At 57.9% G+C, this 24,030-nt stretch overlaps 2 protein-coding genes across 6 annotated transcripts in view; both read left to right on the plus strand.

Moving 5' to 3' along the window:
* Positions 1-2,736, plus strand: part of ZFYVE28 (zinc finger FYVE-type containing 28) — a 114,372-nt gene extending 111,636 nt beyond the window's left edge. For 3 of the 4 annotated variants that reach the window (XM_079154393.1, XM_079154396.1, XM_079154395.1), the window contains one exon: positions 1,542-2,736. In XM_079154393.1, the coding sequence (XP_079010519.1) occupies positions 1,542-1,987 (446 nt within the window). In that variant the 3' untranslated portion in view covers positions 1,988-2,736. Of the gene's footprint in view, positions 1-978; positions 1,083-1,541 lie in introns of all 4 variants that reach the window. The other variant, XM_079154394.1, reaches the window with a different exon arrangement.
* Positions 2,737-9,918: 7,182 nt separating this feature from the next.
* MXD4 (MAX dimerization protein 4) lies at positions 9,919-23,706 on the plus strand. 2 transcript variants are annotated; one of them, XM_079154495.1, is made up of 6 exons: positions 9,919-10,142; positions 10,222-10,321; positions 13,498-13,527; positions 18,890-19,004; positions 19,893-20,101; positions 20,486-20,623. In XM_079154495.1, exons 1-5 carry the CDS (start codon positions 10,079-10,081, stop codon positions 20,088-20,090), a joined length of 507 nt encoding a protein of 168 aa, XP_079010621.1. In that variant the 5' UTR covers positions 9,919-10,078; the 3' UTR covers positions 20,091-20,101; positions 20,486-20,623. The 2 variants fall into 2 exon arrangements, with proteins under 2 accessions (XP_079010621.1, XP_079010620.1); XM_079154494.1 differs by having other exon boundaries at positions 9,923-10,142; positions 19,939-20,101; positions 20,486-23,706.
* The last annotated feature ends 324 nt before the right edge of the window (positions 23,707-24,030 follow it).

Here is a 24,030-nt window from a genome sequence, read left to right on the forward strand (position 1 = left end):
GAGCCTCTAGCCAGGGGCCAGCATGCTCCCGCTGAGCAGCAGGTGCCTGCGCTGGATGCTTTCAGATGCAGGATCCCTGAAGGAGGCTCCCCTCCAGACAGACACCCAGGCGTCCGGGGTGCAGCTTCCCACAGGAGGCAGCCTCCTACTTTGCATGCTGTCCTCGGCTCCCAGGTGGGCACACAAGCCCCCTCATTGCTATGTGACCTCAGGCCAGATATTTAATGTCTCTCAGCCTGGTGGGCACAAGTTCCAAGTTGTGGGAAGCAAGGAGGTGTTAGGTTAAGGCTTGGTTCTAGTGGCTGGCCAACACCTGACACCCCAGCTCCTCCCCTATACCACAGACCACAGGAGGTATCTGGCATGGCAGCCTGGTGACACTGTAGGACACTATGGGGACTGTGGGGTTCCAGGAGCCTTCCCCCATGGGGGCAGCTGCAGACTGATCTGGTCACATCTGATCTGAGAGACCTGCTCCCTGCAGTCTCCCCATGGAGTTGGTTGTAGGCAGCTTGGCTATCATAGAAGGAAGATCCAGGCATTTGGGGGTACTGTAGCATGTTTGTGGGAAAGGTCCTAAGACCTAACAAGGGCTGTTGGCAGAATGTGTAACAGGCCCCCTGGTTCTGTTGGCTTTGCTTGGTGCTGAGATGGATGATGGCAGATGGACCTGACCCAGGGTGACTAGAGCTGGCAGGGAGAGCCTGGGAGTAAGTGAGCCTTGGCCAGGGCACAGTCCTCCAGGTGGATACCCCAGCTTATGTCCCAAGTGCAGGGGTCTGCATCTGGGGGTGATTGCCGGGCTCTGTCAATGGCTGTGAAAAGGGACCCCCGTGTGAGATCATAGCCTGTCACTGAGTCTAGGGGTGACCAGTGAGGAGAGGGGCTGGAGGTGCCTGCCCACCTGCCAGGCCTCTACTCCAGCCCCAGCCCACCTGCACGCCAGGGCTGACATGTCCCTGGCTCTCGTTGTGACAGACCCCCCTGAATGGGTGCCGGACGAGGCCTGCGGCTTCTGCACCGCGTGCAAAGCGCCCTTCACTGTCATCCGCAGGAAACACCACTGCCGCAGCTGTGGGAAGGTCGGTGGCCACGCTAGCCTGTAGCATCTGAGCCGTCCACAGGCACAGTGTCAGGGGCTGCAAGTCAGGACTGGTGTTCCCAGGCTCTGGGGTCCTTGTGCAGATGCCCCTGAGTCCTGGGCCCTGCTCTGACTCCAGGCATTGGCCCCTACCAGTGCCCATGTCCAGCCTTGGCCACTCAGAGCCAGGACAGGGAGGGGACAGAGGAACTGAGCAGGAACCTGCTATGGCCTTGGTTCAGCACCTCAACACCCCTCAGGAAGTGGGCCTTCTGGACAAAGCCCCGCCCAGGATTTTCCTGAAGGTCCTAGCTGCACGGGCCACAGGGCCAGGACCAGGCAGACTCCCCATTCATTACCCTGCCTGGTCTGGGTGGGAGGACTGTGTAGGAGCATGGGGCTGGGCCTGCCCAGCACTTCTGCAACAGGCTCACTGTCCTCGTCTCTCCTTGACTTCCAGATCTTCTGTTCCCGCTGCTCTTCGCACTCGGCACCGCTGCCCCGCTATGGGCAGGTGAAGCCTGTCCGTGTGTGCACACACTGCTACATGTTCCACGTCACACCCTTCTACAGCGACAAGGCAGGCATGTGACACAGCACCCAGGCACTCCCCAACCCACCAGGGCCAGGGACTCCCAGGAAGGAGGCGCTGCGCCTGGCCCTGGTCCTGTCCAGGCTGCACTGCAGGAGGTCTCCCGCATCTCATCAAGACGCTGCTGCTGCTGCCGCAGACCCACCCAGGTTTCTGGAATGTCCAGAGCCTCTGTCCCACCCACCCTGGTCTCCCTACCTGCAGGGACCCCAGGCCAGGAAGAGAAACTGAAAGGAGGTCAGCTTCACCCAGCAAGGGGATCCAGGGACCCTAGGGGCTGCCTTTGGGGCAAGGTGGCTGCTGGGCAGGGCTAGGATTTCTTGCCAGTTCACTGGAGTTCCTTCTCCAGCTGGACCTACCAGGCAGGAGAGTGGCCACTGCGAGGCCATGTCTGCAGCAGAGAATCTGGAAGCAGGAATAAAGGGGTTCCGTGGGCCCCAGCATCTTGGCAGGGCTTCTCGTGTCTTACTTCCCACCTCCTCCCTAGTACCCACTGCCCTCCTCAGGACCCTGCTAAACAACACGCATCACATTTCTTCTGGGAGGGGGAATGCAGGAGGAAGACGTGTCCTGACACCTGCACGTTATCCACTGCCAATGGAGTGGGGGCTGGCGGGCACTGATACCCACAGGCAGAGGTTCGGTGGGTTTTGGGGCCTTGGCTCACCAGACAGCCCAAGGCTACCAAGGGCTGCCCACTAAGCCAACAGTGCCCCCTTCCCTCTGCACCCTCTGGGACCCTGGTCCACTTCCATAGACCCCAGAGTAGCTGGGACCCATGCTGATAGAGCCAAGTGGCCCCAGCGTGGACTCCTCCTCAGGCTTCAATCTCAGGCTTCATATTGCAATGACGATTGCAGTTTTATTTTTGGAGAGATGACACACCTACAGCTTCTTTTATAGGATGAAATCCAATTACTGTTGAGCAGTGGAATACTCATGCACAGAAAAGGCTTCTGTGGGGAAGAATATATAATGGAGGAAATATTATGTATTGAGATTATTTTTATTTTCTAAATGCTGTAATTCGAAACCATTTCCATAAATCTATTTAAGGATTGCAGACGCTGTCCCATCTTCTGTGAGTGCCGACTCCTTTCCTTCTGTCTGGGCAGGGATAGTATTTGTGCTGACATGGATTCTCCTCTAGGAGACTGGGACTTCTGCACTTTGGGCCGATTGAAGGGCAGGGCTTGGCTTCCCATCAGCTCCAGTAGAGGTGTGGCTGCTCACCCTCTGGAAGCCATCCCCCACCCCGTGAGAGTGCCCTTCTCCCCTTGTGTGCATCTGTAGCTGAAACCCCTGGCCTGTGTTTGGGGGCAGGGCTAGTGCTCTTGGCCCCCACACTGGGGCCTACCTCGCCTTGGTGGCCATGGTGTCAGGCTCACTACCCCACAGCCTGGGGCCTGCTTCTGAGGTGCTGTGGAGACTGAAGGAGTGCCAACACAGCCTTGGACTGCCCCGGTGATGTGGCTTCCTCTGCCCTTGGTGCCCTTGGAACTTGGGCAGGGCTGTGAGAGGCCACAGCAGCCACCATGCCCACTCTCTGGTAAGTCAGAAAATTTTGGAACATGGGGGTGCCTCTGACAGGGCAAGCCCTTCAGGAGCAGAAGAGAAGGGGCAGCTTGGGGGACCTCAGCATCTCTGACCACCAAGGTCTGAACCCATCCTCCTGCTCATCTGGACAGAATGCAGAGAAATGACCCCTCCATCACCCCTCCACTCTGATGGATAGCATGGCCTCTGTCACTGGCTGGACAACTGTGCCATGGTAGAATTGTCACCTCTCTGGAGGAGGCCACCCCTGCTGCCACTGACCGGGAAATCAGGCCCTGCAGAATTTCACAGAGATGCACTGCAGTGTCCCTCTGTGCTTACAGGGACCCTCAGTGGTCATCTTCCCAGACCTGAGGTGTGGTGTCCTCCTTATCCACCAGGTCAGAGGTGGGAAGTAACAGAGACCAGGAAGGAAGGACCTGGACACTAGGAGGCAGGGAGGGAGGTCTGGATGTGGTCTGTTCATGGGAAGTCCTCCAGGCGAGCCTTGACCTGCCTTTGTGCTGCTCAGAGACAGGCAGCCCTGCAAAAAGTTCTAGTGCTACAGGTGCCCTTTAGTAAGAATGACCAATAGCCCCGTTTGCCCAGGAACAAAAAAAGTTTTTAGGACTTTCAGTGCTAAACTTGGGATGTTCCATCACTACCCTTCCATGGGGCTATCCCCATGGGGCTATCCTGGACGCTAGATGGCGCTGAGGAGGTGGTAGAGTGGGGTGCCCCCTGGTGGCATTTAGGAACTATAACAGGAACCTGTTGGGAGCACATACCCAAACCACAGGAGGGGAGGGGGTAGGTATCTCAACCCCATCACTTGGCCTCCAGTACTGTCATCACCAACAAGGAAGGACACCAACAGTCCTTCTGAGCCCCACGCTGCACAATACTGCCCCAGGGTCATCTGAACCCAGGACCAAGACAGGTGTGACTCAGGAAGGATGTAGAAGTGATAGCCTCCTGACCACCCACAGCTGGGGCTTGGGTCTGGGAGGCCCTAGGGGTGGGCTGGGAGCATTTCCAGAGTGCTGGTTTGCTGTCAGCCCTTTTGAGCCATACTTGGGACCTCACACAGGCCAGTCTTCCCAAACCCATTTCCCCATCAACACCATCACCACTGTGCTTCCTGCTGTGCCCTGAAAAATGCCATGTCCCCACTTTATACATGCCCATGACAGTCCCATAAGATTCCCTTCAGGGAGCAGGATCGCCATGCCATAGCTGAGGAAACGAAGCTCAGAGGTCAGTAGGCAGAAGAGCTGGGTTGCAGGTTTCTTGGAGGGTCCCACAGAAGGCAGAAGCACAAGTGTCCAGTGAAGTGGGACATGGGGAAGCCCTGGCTTGTTTTGCCTGGATGCTACTCCTGGGAAAGCACCTTGGGAGGCAGGAGTGCCCCTTCACCCCTCTGGCAGCTGGAGGCAGGGATGTCACTGCTCTCTGGCTATACAGAGAAGGGGCTTGTCAGTGCTCCCCAACACCCCCCACTCCAGCTTCTGGGGCAGGGGCCCTAGGCCAGGTGGCCCCACTCCCAGGTGCTGCAGTTCTCCAGGAGGTAGGGCAGCAAGGCCAAGTGTGGAGGGTCTGGGAAGACACCCAGAGCTCGCTGTATCCAGGGGCTCAGGAGGAAGCCTGGCTGACTGACCTTTGAAGACAGCAGGGTGCAAGGGGTCCCTATTCTGGGTCTGGTTGCACTGAGGACCCAGTTGTGGCTTGCAGTGAGCTGATTCCTGGGCTGAGTGAGGGCAGGAAGGACATGAGCAGGGCAGCAGATGACCCTGGGGCAGTGTTGTGCAGCGTGGGGCTCAGAAGGACTGTTGGTGTCCTTCCTTGTTGGTGATGACAGTACTGGAGGCCAAGTGATGGGGTTGAGATACCTATACCTACCCCCTCCCCTCCTGTGGTTTGGGTCTGTGCTCCCAACAGGTTCCTGCTATAGCTTCTAAATGCCACCAGGGGGCACCCCACTCTACCGCCTCTTCAGTGCCATCTAGCTTCCAGGATCATCTGCCTGCAAGGATCACCTCACTTGGCCAGCACTGCAAGTCACAACTGGGCCCTTGGTGCAACCAGACCCAGTAAACCAGGCCCCAGTTTTTCATAGTCCAAAGAGGCCCACGCTGGCTCAAAAACAATGGAAGGAAGAATAGACCACCCCCCAAATGGTTCCAGGAGGCCAGGAAGAGGGGCCTTGGTTGGAGCTGGACACTTCCCACCACTAGAGTTAGGGTGGGGGCTGACAGCACCCTGGAATGGGGTGGTCTGGTGCCCTCTGGACTATGCAGTGGGAGCCAGTGGGAGGTTGATGGGACCCAGGGTGCCCACCTCATGCTACCCCCATGTCTCAGAGTCCTGGGGGCGCTTGTTTCCTCCCAGACCCAATGCCTCCAGAACTCCTTCCCTGATAGCAGCAGTGCCTCCCACCCAGCACACAAATTCGCCCTGCCCTTCATGGGAGGGAGACCTTCCTCAGAAGAAAGGGCCTGGCAGCCTGGTGGGTCCCCTCTGTTCCTTGGCCAGTGCCCAGCTCATACTTGTCCAGTCCTCAAAGTCTTGGCCTCTACACTTGGGAGGTCACCCCCAATACCAATGGATGTGCCCACATCTGCACCCAAATTCCTTCTTCGTGTCTGTCTCCTATAAAAGCTTTTGAAAGAAAATTTTATCATTTTGTTTTTGGATACTTTTGGCTTCAATGAATTAATTTAATTTACACTTGCCAAGCTGTCCAGAGCTCATCAGTATAGTGGGAAAACCTTGTAAAAGAGGGGAAAAAGTACCCACCAATTGTTCATAAATATAATAAACTGTTCTTAAATTTAAAAATAATGTTGGCATTATTTTAGGTTCCACAGACACTTAATTACATGGTCATGCATTTAAATTTTGCTGGCTTCTTTTTGTATTCTGGAGACAATGTTTTTCTGCATGTCCAAGTTTCTGGAAGGCCCTCAGAGGCCTGTGTGGCTTGGTGCCCATGGTTGGCCAGCCTGGGAAATCACCTCCACCCCAGCCTGCCCTAGGACCCTATTTCCCTGTGGGCAGGGCTGGGGATTTGCTATACTTTATGATGTTCATATTCCTGCCACTTCCTGGGACCACTGTGCCCAGCCTGCTGCCACCCTTCACTGAATTCCCAGTTACCCAAAAAGGCAGGTACCATCACTCCCATTTTGTAGGTAGGGAAACTGAGGCTCAGAGAGGTTAAATGAGTTGGCCAATTTCTCATTCCCAGAATAGAATCCAGGGGGGCTGTGAGGAACCCAGAGACAGACTCTCCATGGGACTCCCCCTTGATGACAGCATGTGGCCAGTGCCTTAGGGCAGGAAGAGCCAAGACCTCCAGGAGACTGGGCTTGTTATGGCTCACTAAGGCCTACTGACCCTGCCATCACATGAAACCAGACCTGCCTCAGAGAACTGTCTGACTCAGTTGCATGCAGGCTGTGAGAGGTGGGTAGCAGGTGGGCTGCAGGAGGATTCTGAAGGTGGGTCAGATGAAGAGCAGGGCAGTCTCCTGCCCAAGATGCAGAGGCTGTAGCCTGAGGTGTCTACAAGGTGTCCACCCCAGTGACTAAAGAGACTAAAGGCATGGGCAGGGGGCAGTTATCCAGAGGACAGAAGACCTTACCAACCTTCTAGCCCTGAGTGTGTGGGACACTTGGACATCTGAGAAACTGTGGACAATGCTCCCAAACTGGAGAGGACAGTGGCCACAGGGGTGGTGGTGGCTGTGTAGATGACAGGCTAGTGACCCCAGGACCACAGAAGGAAAGCCAGGGCCTGGTAACTGTGGGAAGGACAAGAAGCAGTATTCCAGAGGATTCTTGGATGGGGATGGGGGTGGGTAGGAAAAAGCGGCCTTTCCCAGGCTGGGCTAGGAGTCCTTCAGTCTGTCCTCTAAATGCCACAGGTGGATGCTAGCCTCACGTGCATAGCCAGGGAAGCTGAGGCTGAGAGCCACCCAGGAAGGTCAGGCAGACTCAAGACTAGCAGCCCTGGTGTTCCACCCAAAACTGGGGAAACACCTTCTGATCCAGGCCTTGCCCCTTCTCCTGGAGCCTGTGTGGGGTGGGCTGGACTCTCCCAGGGAGCAGGAAGGGAGAACAATCTGGGGGACAGTATCAGATTAGACTGAGGGCGCTTAGAAGTCAGAGGCAGTAAGGAGGGTGTGGATTGGTCCAGGAGGGCTGTGGAGGGGAGGCCTTTTGGGGAGCTGGAAGTTGGGGTGACAGGTCCTTCCCTGACATCAGGCTAGTAGGGGGGCTGAGCTCTGGGAGGCGTGTACTGCAGATGTCTGCTCCCTCCCTCCCCACCACGGACTTTGCCAATCCCTTCTGGAAAGGTTCAGGCTCCTCAGAGCGGGGGTGGGGGGGCGGGGAAGGATCTGGTCCTGCTGGAGACTTGGCCTGCGGAAGGGAGCCCAGGTCACGGGCCGGCCGCCTCACCTCCTCCTCCCCAGCCGACCCAGAGGCTCCACGGGCGCCTGTAAACGTCGCCACCTGCCTGCGCCGGCGTGACCTGTAAGTCCTAGGCTTCTTTTAGGGGCGGGCACTTTGCCCGGGTGGGTACAGATGGTCCGCTCCTCACCCGGTAACCCCCCCCCCCCCCACCGTCCCCGTCCCCGAAGCGACGGCTTCCGGACCTGCCTAGGCGTCCAGCCACTCCCGCAGCCGCCCCCGCCCACCTTCTCCTGCTCCGGTGCAATCCTGGATGAGGTGGAGCCCCGTGGGCACCGGGAAGTGCTAGGTCCTGGGTACAGCTGGATGAGGGGAGATTCGGAATTGGCCTGAACTAAAAATCTCAGGCTGAGAGGCAGCAGGCAGGCTGCTCCTCGCCTTCACGCCTGAGCACTTGAGCACCGCTGTGGCCTAACCTCTTGTCCCTAGGAGCAGGAGGCCGCGAGGTCCCGCTTTAAGATTGCACGGTAACTAACCTGGCGGTCAATGCAGGGATGGAGCAACCTTGTAAAATGCTGACCCCTCGGTGATGAGTCCAGGTTCCCAGAGTGCAGTATGTGCCCCACTGCTTCCCAGTGGGATGGGCACTCTCCATCCCACACAGCTTTGGGCAGCCCTAAATACTAAAGGCTAAAGACTGTACTCTGGCTCTGGAGTGACTGTGGGCTGGAGCAGGAAGAGCCCATCATCATCGGTTTTTTGTTTTTGTTTTTTTTCTTAGGTTGGGGCAGTTCTGTCTCCTGGCAGTATCAAGTTCCCCATTAGATCCTGCAGGGCTCTAAGTTGCACACATTCTTCACCCTATGCCATGATCAGACAGCAGTCACTCACACCCCAGCAGCACCGGCTGGACCACACTCCTCTGTAGCCAGCCAAAGGTCACTGGTGTGGGCGTGCCAATCTCCATTGTGCTGGGATTGCGGGGGGGGGGGGGGGTATTTGTAAATTGGGCATGTGGAAATACATAAGGAAATGTATGTAAACATTTATATTGCTCCCAAGACCTAGAGTGCTTCAGTTTTAACAGTTTTTGTTCTGTTTTGTTGGCAGCAGCGCTCCCCTTCCACGTAGAACTTAGGGTGGGGGATGTCCAGTCACTTTATGACACAAAACTTGCCAGCCGCCACCCTGGGAGCTCCCAGGCCACCAACCTCAAAAGCCAGTGAGAGTGAAGATCTTGAGGCCAGCCTGGAACTGCCCTCGGGCTACCAGCTCTTGTTTCTACTGGGCGGGCCTTAGGGTCCAAGGTAGTGACTGCAGCCACGACCAGCCAGCCAGGCCCTTGCTGAAGAGGTTGTCCTCTTTCTAATAGCCAACCGCTCCTCCTTAGAAAAGGCAGCCTTGGCCTAAGGGCCAGGGCCCGTCTCTTGTAATGGCCCTACTCTTCAAACCAGACACCACACGCAGCCTCTGCTCGAGAGCCCCTCCTGCCTGTGGCAGCAGATCTTAGTCCTCTTCCCTAGACGGGAGACCCCACTTTCAGCTCGGTGTCCACTGGATAGCTCTAAGCTACACTCCCGCTCTCGGTTTCCCCATTGTCAACCTCAGAGAATCCTTAGTTTTATGCTCGAGCCGTCTGCGTTCCTCTCCCAGTCCAGGCCTTCCCTGAGGCCAGTCTGTCCCGCGGAGAGGTGTGTCGTTTGCAGCCCTACATGAGACCCCGTAGCAGAAGGCTAGGCACGGTCCTCTGGCGGAGTCAGTGCTGGAGCTGGCGCTGGGCAACAAGTTCCTGCACACACCATGCACGGGCCCGACGGGATGGCGGGGCGCTCATCTCGCAGTGCATCCTGCCTCGGGTCTCACGAGACGCTGCCCGCGTCTTACTGGGCTGGTGGAGCGCCGGGCGGCGGTTTCAGCGAGCTCCGCTTCCTCTCGGCAACTCGTCCGGCCGCTGCGCCCTTATTGGCCGCGCGCCCGGCTGCGGGTCATTGGTCCGCGGTCCCAATTTACATAGACCGCCCCGGTCCAATCGGCGCGCAGCACCTACTTAACATGCATGATGGCCACCAGTCAGAGAGCGCGGGGGCCGGGCCACCACGTGCTGTTGCTAAGCTTGGGCTCCTAAATTGTTACTACCGCTGTCGGCCTATCCGAACCGAGCTTCGCATCTGTCAACATTCTCGGCCCGGCCCGAGGCGTTCGGCCAGTCGCCATTGGTCCAGACCCTGCCCAGCGCCCGCCTCTAGGGCTGCAGCGCCAGCTCCCATTGGCTGTGTGGGCCGCCGCTCGCCCTTATGTGTCAATTTGAGGGCCTGAGGCAGAGGGTGGCGGCCGAGCTCAGGAGTCCGCGAGTCGGACAAGTGTGCCGCGGGGCGCGCTGGGCGGGCGGCGAGCGGAGCCGGCCGGAGCGCGCCGGGCAGCGGCCGCCGCCGTCCCGGGAGGGGCGCGGGCGGCAGGATGGAGCTGAACTCCCTGCTGCTGCTGCTGGAGGCGGCCGAGTACCTGGAGCGCAGGGACAGAGGTAGCCCGCGCCCCTTTGTGCGCCGGGTGGGCGGGCGGCGGGCGGGGCGGGGTCCGCTGACCGCGCCGTCTGTCCGCAGAGGCCGAGCACGGCTACGCCTCGGTGCTGCCCTTCGACGGCGACTTCGCCAGGAAGAAAACAAAGGCGGCTGGCCTGGTGCGCAAGGCCCCGAACAACAGGTACCGCCCCCGCGCGCCGCCCCGCCACCCCGGCCGGCCCCGCCCGGTGTCCCCCGGCCGCCTCGCGTGCGCCGCGCGGCTCCGTGCGCCCCGGCGGCCGGCCTGGAGGAGGCGCGCCGGCCCCGCCCGCCCCGCCTGCGCGTCGCCATCTTCCCGCGGCCGCGCCTCCAGCCGCGCGTAAACAGTGCCACGCGTACACGCCGGCCGCCCGCTCCGCGCCCGCCCCAAGGCTCTCTGGACTTTTCCAGGCGGGAGAGAAGTTGTCAGCGGGCTCCTGCCGGTGACCCTGAGCACGGGACACTGAGGCTCAGCGCCTGGGCCCTGCGCTCGGCACGCGGAGGAACCGCCTCCTTACCCCATCTCCAAGCTGGGCCCTGCTCTAGGCTCAGCACCCCATGCCCAGGAGCCTGGACAAAGACCCCTCCCAGGTGTCCATTGGTCCTACCCAGTCTCCTGACAGTAAAACTCCTGACACAAGTTCAGGGATCCCCTTCTTTGGAACAGGAGGCCTTTGGGGGAGATAGGAAGAGGGGGCAGGCTGCAGGGTGCAGGTTCCTTAGGATCAGCTACTTCCTCCAGCCTTGGCCTTGTACTCAGACTGCAGAAATCCTGAAGTTGGAGTGCACACGTGGGGAGCCGGTACCCTGGGCTAGGCACCCCAGGGTACCATCACCTGGCTGCTGTGGGGGCCTTTCATACCTGGCAGTGTCCAGGGGTCTACCATGGCCCACCTACTCCTGTGTCACCAGGCCAGTACGTGCACTGGCCAGGGGCTTCAGGGCCCCTTGGCAGAGAGTACAGCTCATTCCTGTGGCCTGCCTGTTCTTGAGAAACAGGCTGGCACGCAGACCCATCTCTGTGGCGTCCTGGGCCTGGTAAGGAACTGGTTGAGTCTCCAGCTGCTGAGTCCCAGCATCTAGTTCCCTGCTAGGGACAGTTTGCAGAAGGACATGAATGTGTTGGGAGCACCACTGCCTCCAGCCTGGACAGTAAGCTAGTGAGACCTCTGCTTCTGGCTGTCCCAGACTCTGGGAGGGGACCTCTGGCTCCCACAGTGTGGAATGCCCAAAGTTGACCACCAGAATCCTAGCTGAGGCTGACTGACTGTTTCTCCTCACACAGCTTCATGAAGGCAATGCTGTTTTTTAATCTCCGTTTTACAGCTGACGAAATGGGTACTTAGAACCATTGGTTACTTGCCTGCCCCCACCCCCCGCCCACCTTTATGACTCCTGTTCCTGGGTGGGGTACAATACCTTTGGCTGGGATGAGGACCCAGGCCGGGGGGTCTCCCCTGGCCTGGGTGCTCCTTCTCTGCAGCCCCTGTGAGCAGAGACCAACTCTCCCAGTGCCAGATGCAGCCCAGGATGACAGACATGGCTCCTGTGGGGGTAACGAACCTTGAGGGTGTTCTCAGCCAGCCTAGATGAGAAACTGGGGCTGCTGATGTAAGACTGTGTTTGCTAAGATGAGGGCTGGAACAAGGCACAGCAGACCTGGGTGAGAAACGGGTAGCATTGCTGTGGACTCAGGGCAGTGGCTCACTGGGAGGACACTGGAGCCAGCTTGCCAGGTTGGGCTCTCTGAGGTGAGCAGAAGAATGCATGCCTCACAAGGTCCTGGTGGTGCCAGGAAAACACTCAGCACAGCGCTAGCCAGGGTCAGTCCCACCTCTCCCCAGGGAGGTGTTGCTAACCCTGTGTGACAGACCTCCTCTGCAGGAGTTGTTCCTGGAGGCCCTTATTGCCCTCCGCCCTCAGGCTACTGAGAAGTGCTCCTCTGCTTCTCGGGTGGGCTCATCCTTTAATGGGTGTTGAAGGGCACCTGCTGACCTCAGCCTCCCTCTCCAGCCAGCATACCTACAGACCACATGGCCAGGCTGAGGTTTGGGCTGAGGGACAACCCCTGGTAGTCCAGTGAGGGGGTTAGTGATCCCCCCTCTGGCCCCAGCTAGCCCTGGCAGAGGGTTCCTACCCAGCCCATGTGAGTAGCAGGTTCTTGAGGACCCTGGAAGCGGTTCAGGGAAGCCTAGGAGCTGACAGGCATGGTGCCCAGGTGGCTGCAGCAGGTGGTGGACTCAGGCAGGGTGGCCTAAGGGGTGAGGATGAGAGATGCCAGATCCATGTTCCTGGAGCAGGGGAGTGGAGGTGGACAGGCAGTGTCCAAAGCAGCCCAGGAGTTGGGGAGGCAGATGTCGAGACTTAGTCTAGGTATGCCCCTGGGTGGCCTGAGCTCTCTGCTCATGTGCACAGCCACCTGGGAGGCCTGGGAGCCCTGGCTTGGCCTGCAGCTCCCTCCTGTACTGGGAGGATGACTTGGAAGTTCTAGGGTGACTTTCCTGAGTGGCACCTGTGATGCTGAGGATTCCGTGCCCCATCTGAGTAGGCAGGACAGGTGGGGCTGAAGCAGCTGGCAGGGCTACTGTTCCCAGGGAGGCTAATCTTGGGCCCAGAGGGGCTAGTCCTACCAGAACATGGTCCTCAAAGGAAACTTCAGTGTTCCCCACATCCAGTGTCCCAGGAAGCATCCATGTCTCAGAAATCCCCTTGTGGCCTGACCTGGCCAGGACTACTTTGTCCTGGGTGTTCCCATCTGTGTGGTGGTACGTGTGAGCCTGACATGGTGGCCATTCGAGATTAGACAGCCTTGTCCCCCAAGGACCTAGCCTGTGTGCTCGACGCTCAGCCTGTTGGCCCTTTTTGTGATCCTCCTTGGTCACAAAGATACACCTGGCCTAGGAGAGCAGGAAACAGAAAAGGCAGATGGTTAGGTACCTCTGCAGCCCCAGGAGTACTGTGTGGGACAGTTTTAGCAGCAGCTACCTCTGCTCCCTGGGCCTCCCCCACCCTGTCTGGAAACGGTCTGCATCCACCCACCAGTCACGGCCTCACTAGGCCTCATAGGTGAGCAGGGTGGCTCTGCGCCCCTCAGACCTGCTCACACCTCTGTGCTTCCTGTGTGTGCCACTCCTGCCCCACAGCTCAGTGTCGCCTTAGCAGTTGGATGGCACTGTTGCACCTGCCCCAGCCCTTACTGTCTGGGGACCTCCTGGGACCTGGACTTGCCCCACCACTTGCTGTGGGCTCCCAGGCCTTCCCCACCAGAAGAGCCATTTGTTATTTTGCTCTGGTGGTCAGGCCTCAGAGTGAGCCCTGTCTTTCTGTTTCTCTAAACAGGTCTTCACACAACGAACTAGAAAAGCACAGGTAAGTGACACTTGCCCCACCAGTTTCTGTTCAAGCCTCCTGATAGGCCTGCCCCTTCTGCTGAGGGGATACTGCAGCTGACCTGGCAGTCCTAGGGAGGGCTGCCAGTGCTGCCAGGCTGTGCACGCAGCATGGAAAGGGTCAGTCTTGAAGGAGGGGGCCAAGGTCTGTACGTAGGTACTCTCAGGATGGCAGGCAGAGGTAGGGCCCAGCTTTGGGGTGCTCAGCCTGAGACCAGAGCCAGGTGGGGACCAGGGACTTGGAAAATGCCCCGTGCTGGTGGCAGTCAGGGCTGCTCCCTGGAGGAGGCAAATGGGAACGCTTCGACAAATCAGAGTCCCTTTGGGAGTAACACTTAAGCCTTGGTGTCATGACCCCAGTAGGGGGTCCCCCCACTCTGACCACTTAGCCCCCAGTTCCCTGCCTTCTGCCTCCATGCCTTCTGGGGCCTACCTTCCAAGGAGCTGTGCTGGATTCTTGTCCTAGGGGCAGCAGCAGGGCAGCTGGCCTGGGCTGTCTCCCTGTACTCTAGCTCTGTTAGGCTGCAGGGCCCAGGCACAGGTATCCCACTTGGAGCAGCTGCGGCTGCAGGCACCCCCTGTGAGCTGGGTTAGGTGTGAGCCAGGAGCCTTTGCAGCTGCCTTGTGAACTCTGGGTAAGTGCAGAGGCATGTTGGGCCAGGAAGTCCCAAAGATAAGAGTCCCCATGCCAGGACCAGGGAGAGCCCCTGAGGGACACGGGATACCTCCCTCATGACCTTTGCTCTCATCTGTGAAATGGGCCCATTCTTCGCTGCCTTCCTGGTGAGTGGGTGGGTCTGTATCCTAGTTGATCCCTCCTGGGTGTACTGGGAAGGTTTGAAGTTCAGCCAGTTCCCTGCCTCTCCCTCCCCCATGTCTGCGCCCTCAGCAGCGCCAACTTCCGCTCCCCCGGGATTCAGGCCTCGGGCTGGGGCGGGCTGCTGGGCAGGGACAGAACACCGTGTTCCCTGAGGAGATGTACTTCCTGCACTGGTTGTCTGTGTTTGGGGGGTTCCCGAGAGACCATGGGGGTGGGGGCTGGTGTTGAGCCAGCCAGGGGTGCTTCCAGGTCATAGGAGACTAACCCAGTCTTGACCAGGATCCACAATCGGGATGGGGCAGGCCACAGTGGGGATATTCTGGGAAGAGCTTCCTGCAGGTGGCATTTGGGAGAGCAGCCTTCAGGAGGTACCACTGAGGGAGAGCAGGTGGCAAGGCATGGCAACCTGTGGTGGAGAACAAGAGATGGCCTCTGACCCCTGCAGCTGCCCCTTTATGCTGGCCTTGATCTCTGGCAGCTCCTCCTAGAACTCATGCTAAATGGGGCTCATGGAACCTCTTGAGATACAGAGGTGGGCTGTCTAGGAGTCTCTCTATGCCCCCCAAATCCAGTGCAGGGATTTCTGTTCCTGGCAGGCCAAGGCAGTTATGGACAGCCCTGACCAGGCTGCAGGCTGGAGCTGGGAGCCCTGGCAGAAACTTTGGTCTTGGCCATACCTATGGCTGGCCTGGTGCTGGTACTGGATGCTCAGTGCTCCTGGCTGCTCTCTTAAGGAAGGAAGGAAGGAAGCACCAGGTTGGTCTGCCTGACTGGCTTCAGGGAGACAGGTCCTGGACATTCTTCCCTGGAGGTGTTCTCCTTGGGGGTCTGGTTTAGGCCTGTGGGGCTTCCCCTTGTGAGTGCTTTGAGCTAAGCCCAGTCAACCCTAGGACTGCCCTGACCCTGTTTCTCCTTCCCGAACCACCCTTGTATGTAAGCAATTCTGGAAGGTCTGCCAAGGCCAGTGCTCTGTCACTGACTCCAGGGGTCTGGTAATCCTCACAGGCCTAGCTCCAGCCTTTGGCCTTAGTGGGTACGTGGGAGAGAGCTCTGGCTAACCTTCCTGATCCTTAGCACCCCCTGGAGTGGCAGTGCACACCCCAAAGCCCAGGCCTTAGTGCTCATTTGGACCTTTTCCCCCTCTAAGCATGGAGATGGTTGTCTAGGGCCTGGGTAGACTCCTCCTTGGGGAGCCTGCCCTGGTGCCCTCAGCTGGCCCTGTGGGGCTGCCCCCATGTGCCTGATACACCAACCACATGGGGACATGATTGTTAGATCAGCTAGAAGGTGCAGATAAACAGGAGGAGGGGCAGTGAGAGTTCCTCTTGTCCCTGTCCCCCTGTCTCTTGGACTTCCTGACTGCCTCTTCTCCAGCAGCCTGGCCCTGCCTGGTTCAAAGTATGACTCTGCCGCTGGCCGGGACTCTCTTCTCAGGTGGGGGACCCTGCCCTAGGTCCTCTGAGGAGCGGGGACTTTCATGAGAGGCTGGGCAGGGCTCTGTGCAGGGCCGGCCCATGGTGCAGGCGGGGTGCTGTTGGGTTAGAACAGGAGCCCACGGGCAGGCCTACCTCTATGGTGGGCTCCTTCAGAAGTGGGATTTTAAAAGCTGCTTGGAATGCTGGGTGACGGCTGCTGGCAGAAGGCCGGGGACACTGCAGTGACTTTAGGGAGGAGAGTTTGGTGAGAACCTAGTGTAGCCCGGGTTGTGGGGCCGGGGACTCAGAAGGGTGGGGACCTTCCCAGCATCCCACCACTGGCCATTGGCAAAGCTAATTCCAGGCCCTGGCCTCAGGCAGCCTGTCACAGTCACTGTCCAGGGCCGGGAGCCAGGGCAGCCCTGGCTGTGTGCTTCCTGGGTTTGGGTGGACATACTGCAGTTTTAAACACTGCACGTGTGTGGTCAAGTCGCTTTGCTTTGTTTCTTGAGAAATGTCTTTTTCTAGAGTGTCTTCACATGCACCATTTCCCCACACCCTGGGATGAGAAGGGGACCTTGCTATCCACTATTCCCTATTTGGATTTCTCATCCAGCACCACTTAAGTGCTTCCCACGTGTGTCCATGCACCCTCCCTGGCCCTGAAGCCTGTGCAGGACCTGCAGCCATTCTCCCAGGGTTCACAACGATGCCCTTCTACACAAAGCAGGGGCTGAGTGCAGGCCTTTGCATACCTGGGGGGAAGATTGGGTAGGACCCCAATCCTAGGAACAGAAACGCGGATCAGTGGTGACTTTGAGAATTGTGGTACGGCCCCCTCCCACAGCAAACGGACAGGTCCCCACCGCAGGTCCGGCAAGTGCCAGCTACCCTTTGCACGTCAGCTTTTGTCAAGGGTCCATATGTGTCTGTCTGCTCATCTGAGTTCTCTTTAATCACTGTGAGACAGAGCCAGCTTTTATGTCAGATTTGCCCTTCATACTCTGCAGCGTGCCTGTTTGTGTCCTCGCCTGTTGTCACATTGAAGTGTTCCTCCTTATTTTTGATGTGTATGAGCTCGAAATGCCATGAATACTAACCGTTTGTCCTTTATATGTATTGCAAATATTTTTCTACTGTTATTTGTCTTTTAGATGTGTTTTTTTCTTTCTTATACAAATGTGTCTTTCTCTGATTGTAATAGTAATGTGTGGGTTGTTTTAGCATAGAAAACCTGGAAAATACAGAAGAGCACAAAGCTAAAGAAATAAACATTGCCAGCCGCATCCCTGGAGATGCTTGCTTCCCGTGCTTCATTGTGTTCAGTTGAGTCTCTTGTGTGTGTTCTCTGTTTTATTTTTCAAACAAAATTGGGTCACTTGTCACATATATGGTTCTGTATCCTAATTTTTTTTATTTAACATTCATGATGTGAAAGCATAGCTACACTAAAATCATAATGTGATTGTCTCAGGGTGGTGCAATTTGGGGATGCTTTTTTTTTTTGTAATTTTCTAATTTTTCCACAAAGGTCACATACCACTAATATAATTAAATGGTGGGTTGTAGAAATTGGCATTTTCCATATAATGGATGGACTGGGGAGGAGGATCCCTGGCAGTGTCACCACTTGTAAACAGTTCTGGTGGTGGCTGCAGGAAGTGGGACCCTGCCTGGGAGGGATCCTACCTGAGCAGAGTGCTCTGTTCCTCATCAGCTCCATGCCTCCTACCCCTTTGGTTTTTGGAGAGGGACACTTGCCCCAGGAGAGGTAAGGAGGCTGAGGTTCTGCCCTCCAGGCAGTCATGCAGCAGAGGTCTGAATCACAGAGCCCACCGTGTACCCCCTTCCCTGTGCCTGTGAGCTGTGGGGCAGAAGATCCTCCAGCCTTGAGGCAGTCTGGAGCTTTCTCAGCCCTCTTTCACACTTCCAACTCCTAGCCAAGTGCAGTCACAGGCCTGTGTCCTGGAAGTTCTTCCTAACGTATAACTTGGATTCACCCAGAATAACCTCTAGGCCCCAGGATATGGGCTGGGTCATCAGGCGAGAAGGGGCTTTGCCAATGCAGAGTGCTATATGGGTAACAGGCTTAGTGGCCCCAAGTGGCAACCCATCTCCCGCAGTGTAGGGTTGTTGTCTCTTCTCTATGATCTTTCCCTGTACCTGGCAGCCCCTCCTCCTCTGGGTCTTGGGCTCCTCCTCTGTTCAAAGAGATCTGCTGCCTGGAAAGAGAATGAATTTGTTAGGGAGCAGACATGAGGTGATGGGCACCACTGGCATGGATCAGAGAGGAGTGGGTATTGGTGGTGGCAGGTGGGCCTCAGGTTGTCTACACCTTGACCTGGCAGTTCACTCCTGAGAATGATCCTGAGAAAACATACTGGATCTGGAAGCAACCTCAACCACCAGCAGGGGCTGAGCAGATCTGCTCCTAAGCATCTCAGCTAAAACCTCTGCTGCCACTTAGGTGGACGCCTGCAAGTATCACGGAGGTCTCGGGCCACCACAGTGGTACCAGAGAGAAGGCCCCGCCAGACCAGCAGGCCAGCTAGCCAGCCAGGAAAGGCAGCGATTCTGCAGGGGAATTGCAGCCTGTGAACAAGTGCCTGAGAATGGCTCTAGTTGAAAATGGACTCATCCATGTGGGTGTGGGGACAGATGGGAATAAGAAGTTTCCATAGGGAATACAGATCCCCACGTGAGCTGCTCCTCAGCCCTCCCTCCATGTGGCTTGTGTTTCTGTGAGGACAGAATGACAGAGAGCATGCTGTGGTGGCAAGGTGGTGAGGTACATGTTGTCTGAGCCCCTGGATCTCTGAGCACAGACAGGGCTCTTAGGCAGGCCCTGCAGGGCCATGTGGACACCCATATGCAGATGGTCCTATATGCCTGGCTGCTCCTGGGGGAGATGTCAGCTGTATCTGCAGCAGGGTGGGATACTATGCAGGGGCCCGGCTGGCCACCCTCCCCCAGACCTCTCCTTCCACCTGCTGCCCCTTCACAGAGGCCCCAGAGAGCCAAATGCTACTTCCACTTCCCCTCCCTAGCCCCTCTATCCCCCGGGGCTTTGCCACCTGACCTGACAGTTCTGTCTCTGGCTCTTTCAGACGAGCTAAGCTCAGGCTCTACCTGGAACAGCTCAAGCAGCTGGTGCCCCTGGGCCCTGATAGCACGCGCCACACCACGCTGAGCCTCCTGAAGCGTGCTAAGATGCACATCAAGGTGAGCAACCCGAGCCCTCCACCCTCTCTGGCTGCCTGGCTACTCCTGTTATCCCTAGCCCACCCCTGTGTGTCCTGGGCAGCCCTTGACCAGAGGTCCTGAGGTGGGTGGGGTTACTATCCAGCAGGTGCTCATCCGGGGCTTGGGTTTTTTTTGAGGGAAGACAGGAGTTTCTGGGGGGTGGAGGAAGTCATGTGGCTTGTGCTGGGTTTTGTTGGTGGTGATTGGGACGGAAGCAGTGTAGTGGCTGGCTGGGCTAGGGGAGGGAAGCTGGGGTAGAAGTGGGCTCACTGAGGCCCCTGTGATGGGGCAACAACTGGAAGGAGATGTGGGGACAGGAAGGACAGGGGTTCTTTCGTGTATTGCGAGAGAGGGCTACTTCTCAGCCCCTTTTGGTGCCGGGGGAGGTGGGGTTTGCTCTCAGGAGATATTACCTGGGATAGCCCAACAAGGCTTTTAGATTGAGACCTGCTAATTTGGGGATCTTTGGACATCTGGGTCAGTCAAGGTAGATCTCTGTCCTTTGAGGGGCTTCTGCTTCACAGGCATTGGTACCCCAGGCGGGACTGGCAGGAGCTTTGAGGAGGTGCAGTGGGGAATGGGGGCCCTCAGCAGGCAGTGTCTAGGTCCAAGGAAGACTAAGAGGGTCCGAGGGTAGGGCACTGATGCTGCGGGTACAGGCATGGCTGCTGTGGGTGAGGCTGTCCTCCAGGAGAAGGGCGGGTGGGCCTGTCACAGCCGACTGAAGGCTGTGGGCATTCTGGAGTTAGGCTGCAGGTAGAGAGCACAGGGCCAGGCTGGAGAGTGCATGGCCGCCTGACGGGTGAGGAGGGCACATCAGGCCATGAGAATCTGCCCTACCCAGGCCTCTGCCTCTGCACCCATGAGGGGTCGCCCCCTCCTGGCCACAGGCTCACAGTGCCCTACCCCCCAGAAACTGGAGGAGCAGGACCGCAGGGCACTGAGCATCAAGGAGCAGCTGCAGCGGGAGCACCGCTTCCTGAAGCGGCGCCTGGAGCAGCTGTCTGTGCAGAGCATGGAGCGTGTGCGCACGGACAGCACCGGCTCCGCCGTCTCCACGGATGACTCAGAGCAAGGTGGGCCCGGGACAGCCTGACCCAGGCCTCTGGGCACAGGCCTCCTGCAGCTCCTGGTGAAACAGGAGGTGCCTGGGGGTGGGGGGTGATGCCCTCTGCACTCCTGCTCACAGTGGCACCTTTGTGCCTCGCCTTGGTTTACAGGAGGGCAGGAAAAGAGGGTGAAGCCAGGGCCAGAGGCCGGCTGGGTTCTTAACAGCAGCTGCACACTAGAGTCATCCTAGCATTTGCCACTTCAGGGCCCAGGCAGGTCCCCTGCTCCTCCCTCTGCACCCACCCCTAGACCCTCTGCTTCTGTAAAGGGAAAGATAGGCTCTTACTTGGAAGGGAACCCCATGCTGGTCCCTTTGGAGTGCCTGACCCAGCCCTCTCTGTTCTCCCCAGAGGTGGACATAGAGGGCATGGAGTTTGGCCCTGGTGAGCTGGACAGTGTTGGCAGCAGCAGTGATGCCGATGACCACTACAGTCTGCAGAGCGGTGGCTGCAGTGACGGTGGCTATGGGCGCCCCTGCCGGCGACCTGGCCGCCCTAGCCTCTCATAGGCCCCGCACACTCTGCTGCTTGGCCCGCCGCCCGCCTGCCTGGCCACCGTGTCAGCCTCCAGTTCTCCCTTGACCAACGCAGCCTCTCCCTGGGCCACTGCTGTGCCATTCTGGAAACTCCAGCTGCTGCCTGGGCTGCCCGCCTCTGCCTGCTGCCTGCTGGTCAGGGCCTGAGCCGCCTGCCCGCCCACCCCTCCCCTCCCCACTGGGCAGGGTCCCTTGCAGGGAGGCAGGGCCCAGCTCCCATGACCTGGAGCCCAGGGTTGCCGCCCAGGGTCTGCTCTCAGATTCCTAATCATTCCAGAAGTATTAAATGTCATTGCTGCAAATCTCGGCGGGCACCGTGTAAGGGGCTTAATGACCACCTCAGGGAGCTCAGACCCAGCACTGGATCCCAGGAGAAAAAAGTGGACTGAGGAAGGAAGGAAGGTGCAGCTGTTTCTCTGTCCACTTGCTGGTCAGTCCATACAGGCTCCGGAGAGATCGAGAAGGGCGGGACTTTGTTGAGCACCCTGGGAAGGTAGGCAGAGAGGGGCCTTTCCACCCACAGACATCGGGCGCTGAGGGTGGGCTCCTAGTGGCAGGCTGAGGCAGTCCACATCAAGCGGGCAGCATCTGTTCTGTCGAGACCTTCAGATGTACACACACACCAGGCCCACACACGCACATGAGGGCACCCTCGAGGGAGGCTGGCCTTTGGGGGCCACTTAGGCAAATGCTAGTCCCCGGCCTGTGCCTGGCTTTGTCTCTCTGTGCCCGCCACCAGCTCACTTGCGCCAGCCCAGATGCTCTGCCTCTCTGCACAGGAAAGAGCTGCTTCTGCAGGGCTGAGATGAGCTGTGGTGGAGGCAGAGCCACTGGGTCCTCCTGGGCTTCTCAGCTTCCTTTTTTATTACAAAGCAAACGAAGCAAGGCCACGCTGCCTAGCAGTGTGGCAGGAGCTCCCTTCAGGGGGAGCTCACAGTTGTGCCCACCGCAGCCTCAGCTGGCAGAGGCTTCTCCAAATACAAAACAGAAACATTTTTTAAAAGAGAAGAAAAAAAAAGCTCTAAAGACCCTCACCAAGGGACGTGTGTGCCGCCTCTATTTCCTGTACAAGATTTTTGTATTCTATTTTCCTAGCCGTTGTTGTGTCCTTGTATGCTGAGGGGTGGGAGCGACCCAGTGTCTCAGGGACCCATCCTCTGTCATGTTGTCATAGTGTGCCTTGTGTTCCCTGTCTTGCCCTGCCCACCAGCAGCAGCATGTTTCCTGTGGCTCAAAGGATGCCCCAGGCCTGCCCAGCAGGTGCCTCCTTCCCTCTCCCCACGACAGCCCCTCCCAGTGGCCGAGGCGTCCTTGGAGTGACATGTCTGTTCCCCTTGGACAGCGTGACAACTTTCTCTCTCTTGCAGGAGGGGCCATGACCAGGCCCCCAGTGTTACCTCCCCAGTGGCTAACTGGGGCCAATGATGCTATGAATCTGTAACCTGACTCACCCTGCTCCTGGGCCTGGGGCAAGGGCTCCAGGTGCCAGGTTGGCAGCTGATGAAGTGTTTGCTCTGGAGGTGGGGGGCCTGGCTAGGAGGCTTCTGCCACCCTTTGAGTCCTGAAGTCCTTGTCCCCCAGGGGACCACACAGCAATACTTGGGTGGTGGCTATGGGGCTGGCCTACAGCAGCACCTGCCACCACCTCTGGTGCATTTGTAACCAGTTTCCAAATTGCAGGAGGAAATTGTGTTTATCTTCTATCATGTCAATGGATACCCTGGGGTGAGTAGCCTATTGAGTCCGAAGGAACCCAGGGAAATAGCTGTGGCACGGAACCTCCCCCACAGGACGCTCAGAATGGCAGCATAGAGCAGGCCTGTGGGTGGGAGCCCTGTAGAGCAGGGACAGGGGCTTTCCAGATGTCTTCCTGGGTGGTTCTGACTGTATCTTCAGCTCACTGGGGGTCTGTAGTGCCACAATGGGGCTTCTTCTGTCTGTTGGGTGTATCCACTGAGCGTTCATTTCTAGCTCCTCCACTCTCAGAGCAGAGCAGGTGTCCATGTTTCAGGGCCTGGTTCAGGATCCAGAATTCCCAAGGCTCCTGATGTTCCCTGAATTCTTAAACCATCAACTCTCTACTCCATTCCCAACACCTGGAGTTCTGCTTCCACCTCTGCCCAGCAGAATCCAGCCCAGGTGACCAGAGTGGCCCCTTGGTCAGCCTTGGCAGCTCAGCCTGTACCCAGTACCTTGTGGACTGGGAAGTTGGGCTCATCAGCCACCCAGGGGTGCTATCCATCTGCTCCTCCCTGCCACCAGCAGGGGTGTGAGGGGTGGTCCACAGGGGTTTGGGCTGGTGCTAAGAGTTACATATCCATTCCTCCCTCACCTGCTCCCTGCCATTTGCCCAGACTGGATGTTACTGGTGGCCACATGGACCATCGGGACCGTTGTAGTGTCTGTAGAAGGAAGTTGGACCAGAACAGCCACAGCCCACACCCCCATCCTCCGTCTCTGCTGGCCTATGCCCACATCCATGTGGGTCTCTTGGTGCTCAGTGGCTGAGCGTCTGGAACCCTGGGCTCAGGCTTGGGTCCCCACCTCACTAGGAGGCATCCCACACATACCATGCCCTTCCGTCCTGCTTCAGGCCCAGCTGGCCTGGGAGGAGAGGCTATGGAGAGCCTGCTTCTTCAACTCATCCTGGTGGTGATGGCAAGGTATTTGAGCTTGAGTTCCTGGATGGATGGACCATGCACCACACTATGACCTGTGGGCTCCACCTTTTGCCCTCCTGTCTGCCCCAACCATCCAGTCTCTCTCTGGGTCAGAGAGACCCTGAGACCTACCCACCACATATTGCCTGCACAGAGAGTCCTTACCCCAGGCCAGCAACCGTGGCCCCATCCAGGGCACTAGGGCAGGTTCCGTGCCAGAGTCTGGGGCCATTCAGGGGACCTGGTGCTGGTACAGTAGGTGCATTATAAGACCCAAGCTGGAGAGTAAAAAGGGGCCCCCACCCACCTGTCCTTCAGGTGGGGCTGTGCTGTGTCATTCTGTCATTGTAATATAAATACAGATTTTTATACCTCACCCTCTGGCTTCCAGTTCTTTCCATTACCCTGCCCTGCTTTGCTCTCTTCCCCCAACCTTCAACTAGATGGCTTGAGCTCGAGGGCACCTGGGTCATCCTGGCACTTGGAGATCGGTCCTAGCTGCCCTGTCCTTAGCCTCTGCTATCTGGGAGACCTGACAGACCCCACTCACCGTCACTCCTGGGGCCCCACTGTCAGACCTGGAGTTGAATGAAGGCGGGGTTGAACCTCCACACACACCATGTACTCACCTGTATGCCAGCAGGTGCTTGTGTTGACCTTCACACTCTGCCCTAGCCCCGACCTGAGGCACTGCCAGGAC

The sequence above is a fragment of the Sciurus vulgaris genome (genome assembly GCF_902686455.1).
Source record: "Sciurus vulgaris genome assembly, chromosome: 9".
Lineage (NCBI taxonomy): Eukaryota > Metazoa > Chordata > Mammalia > Rodentia > Sciuridae > Sciurus > Sciurus vulgaris.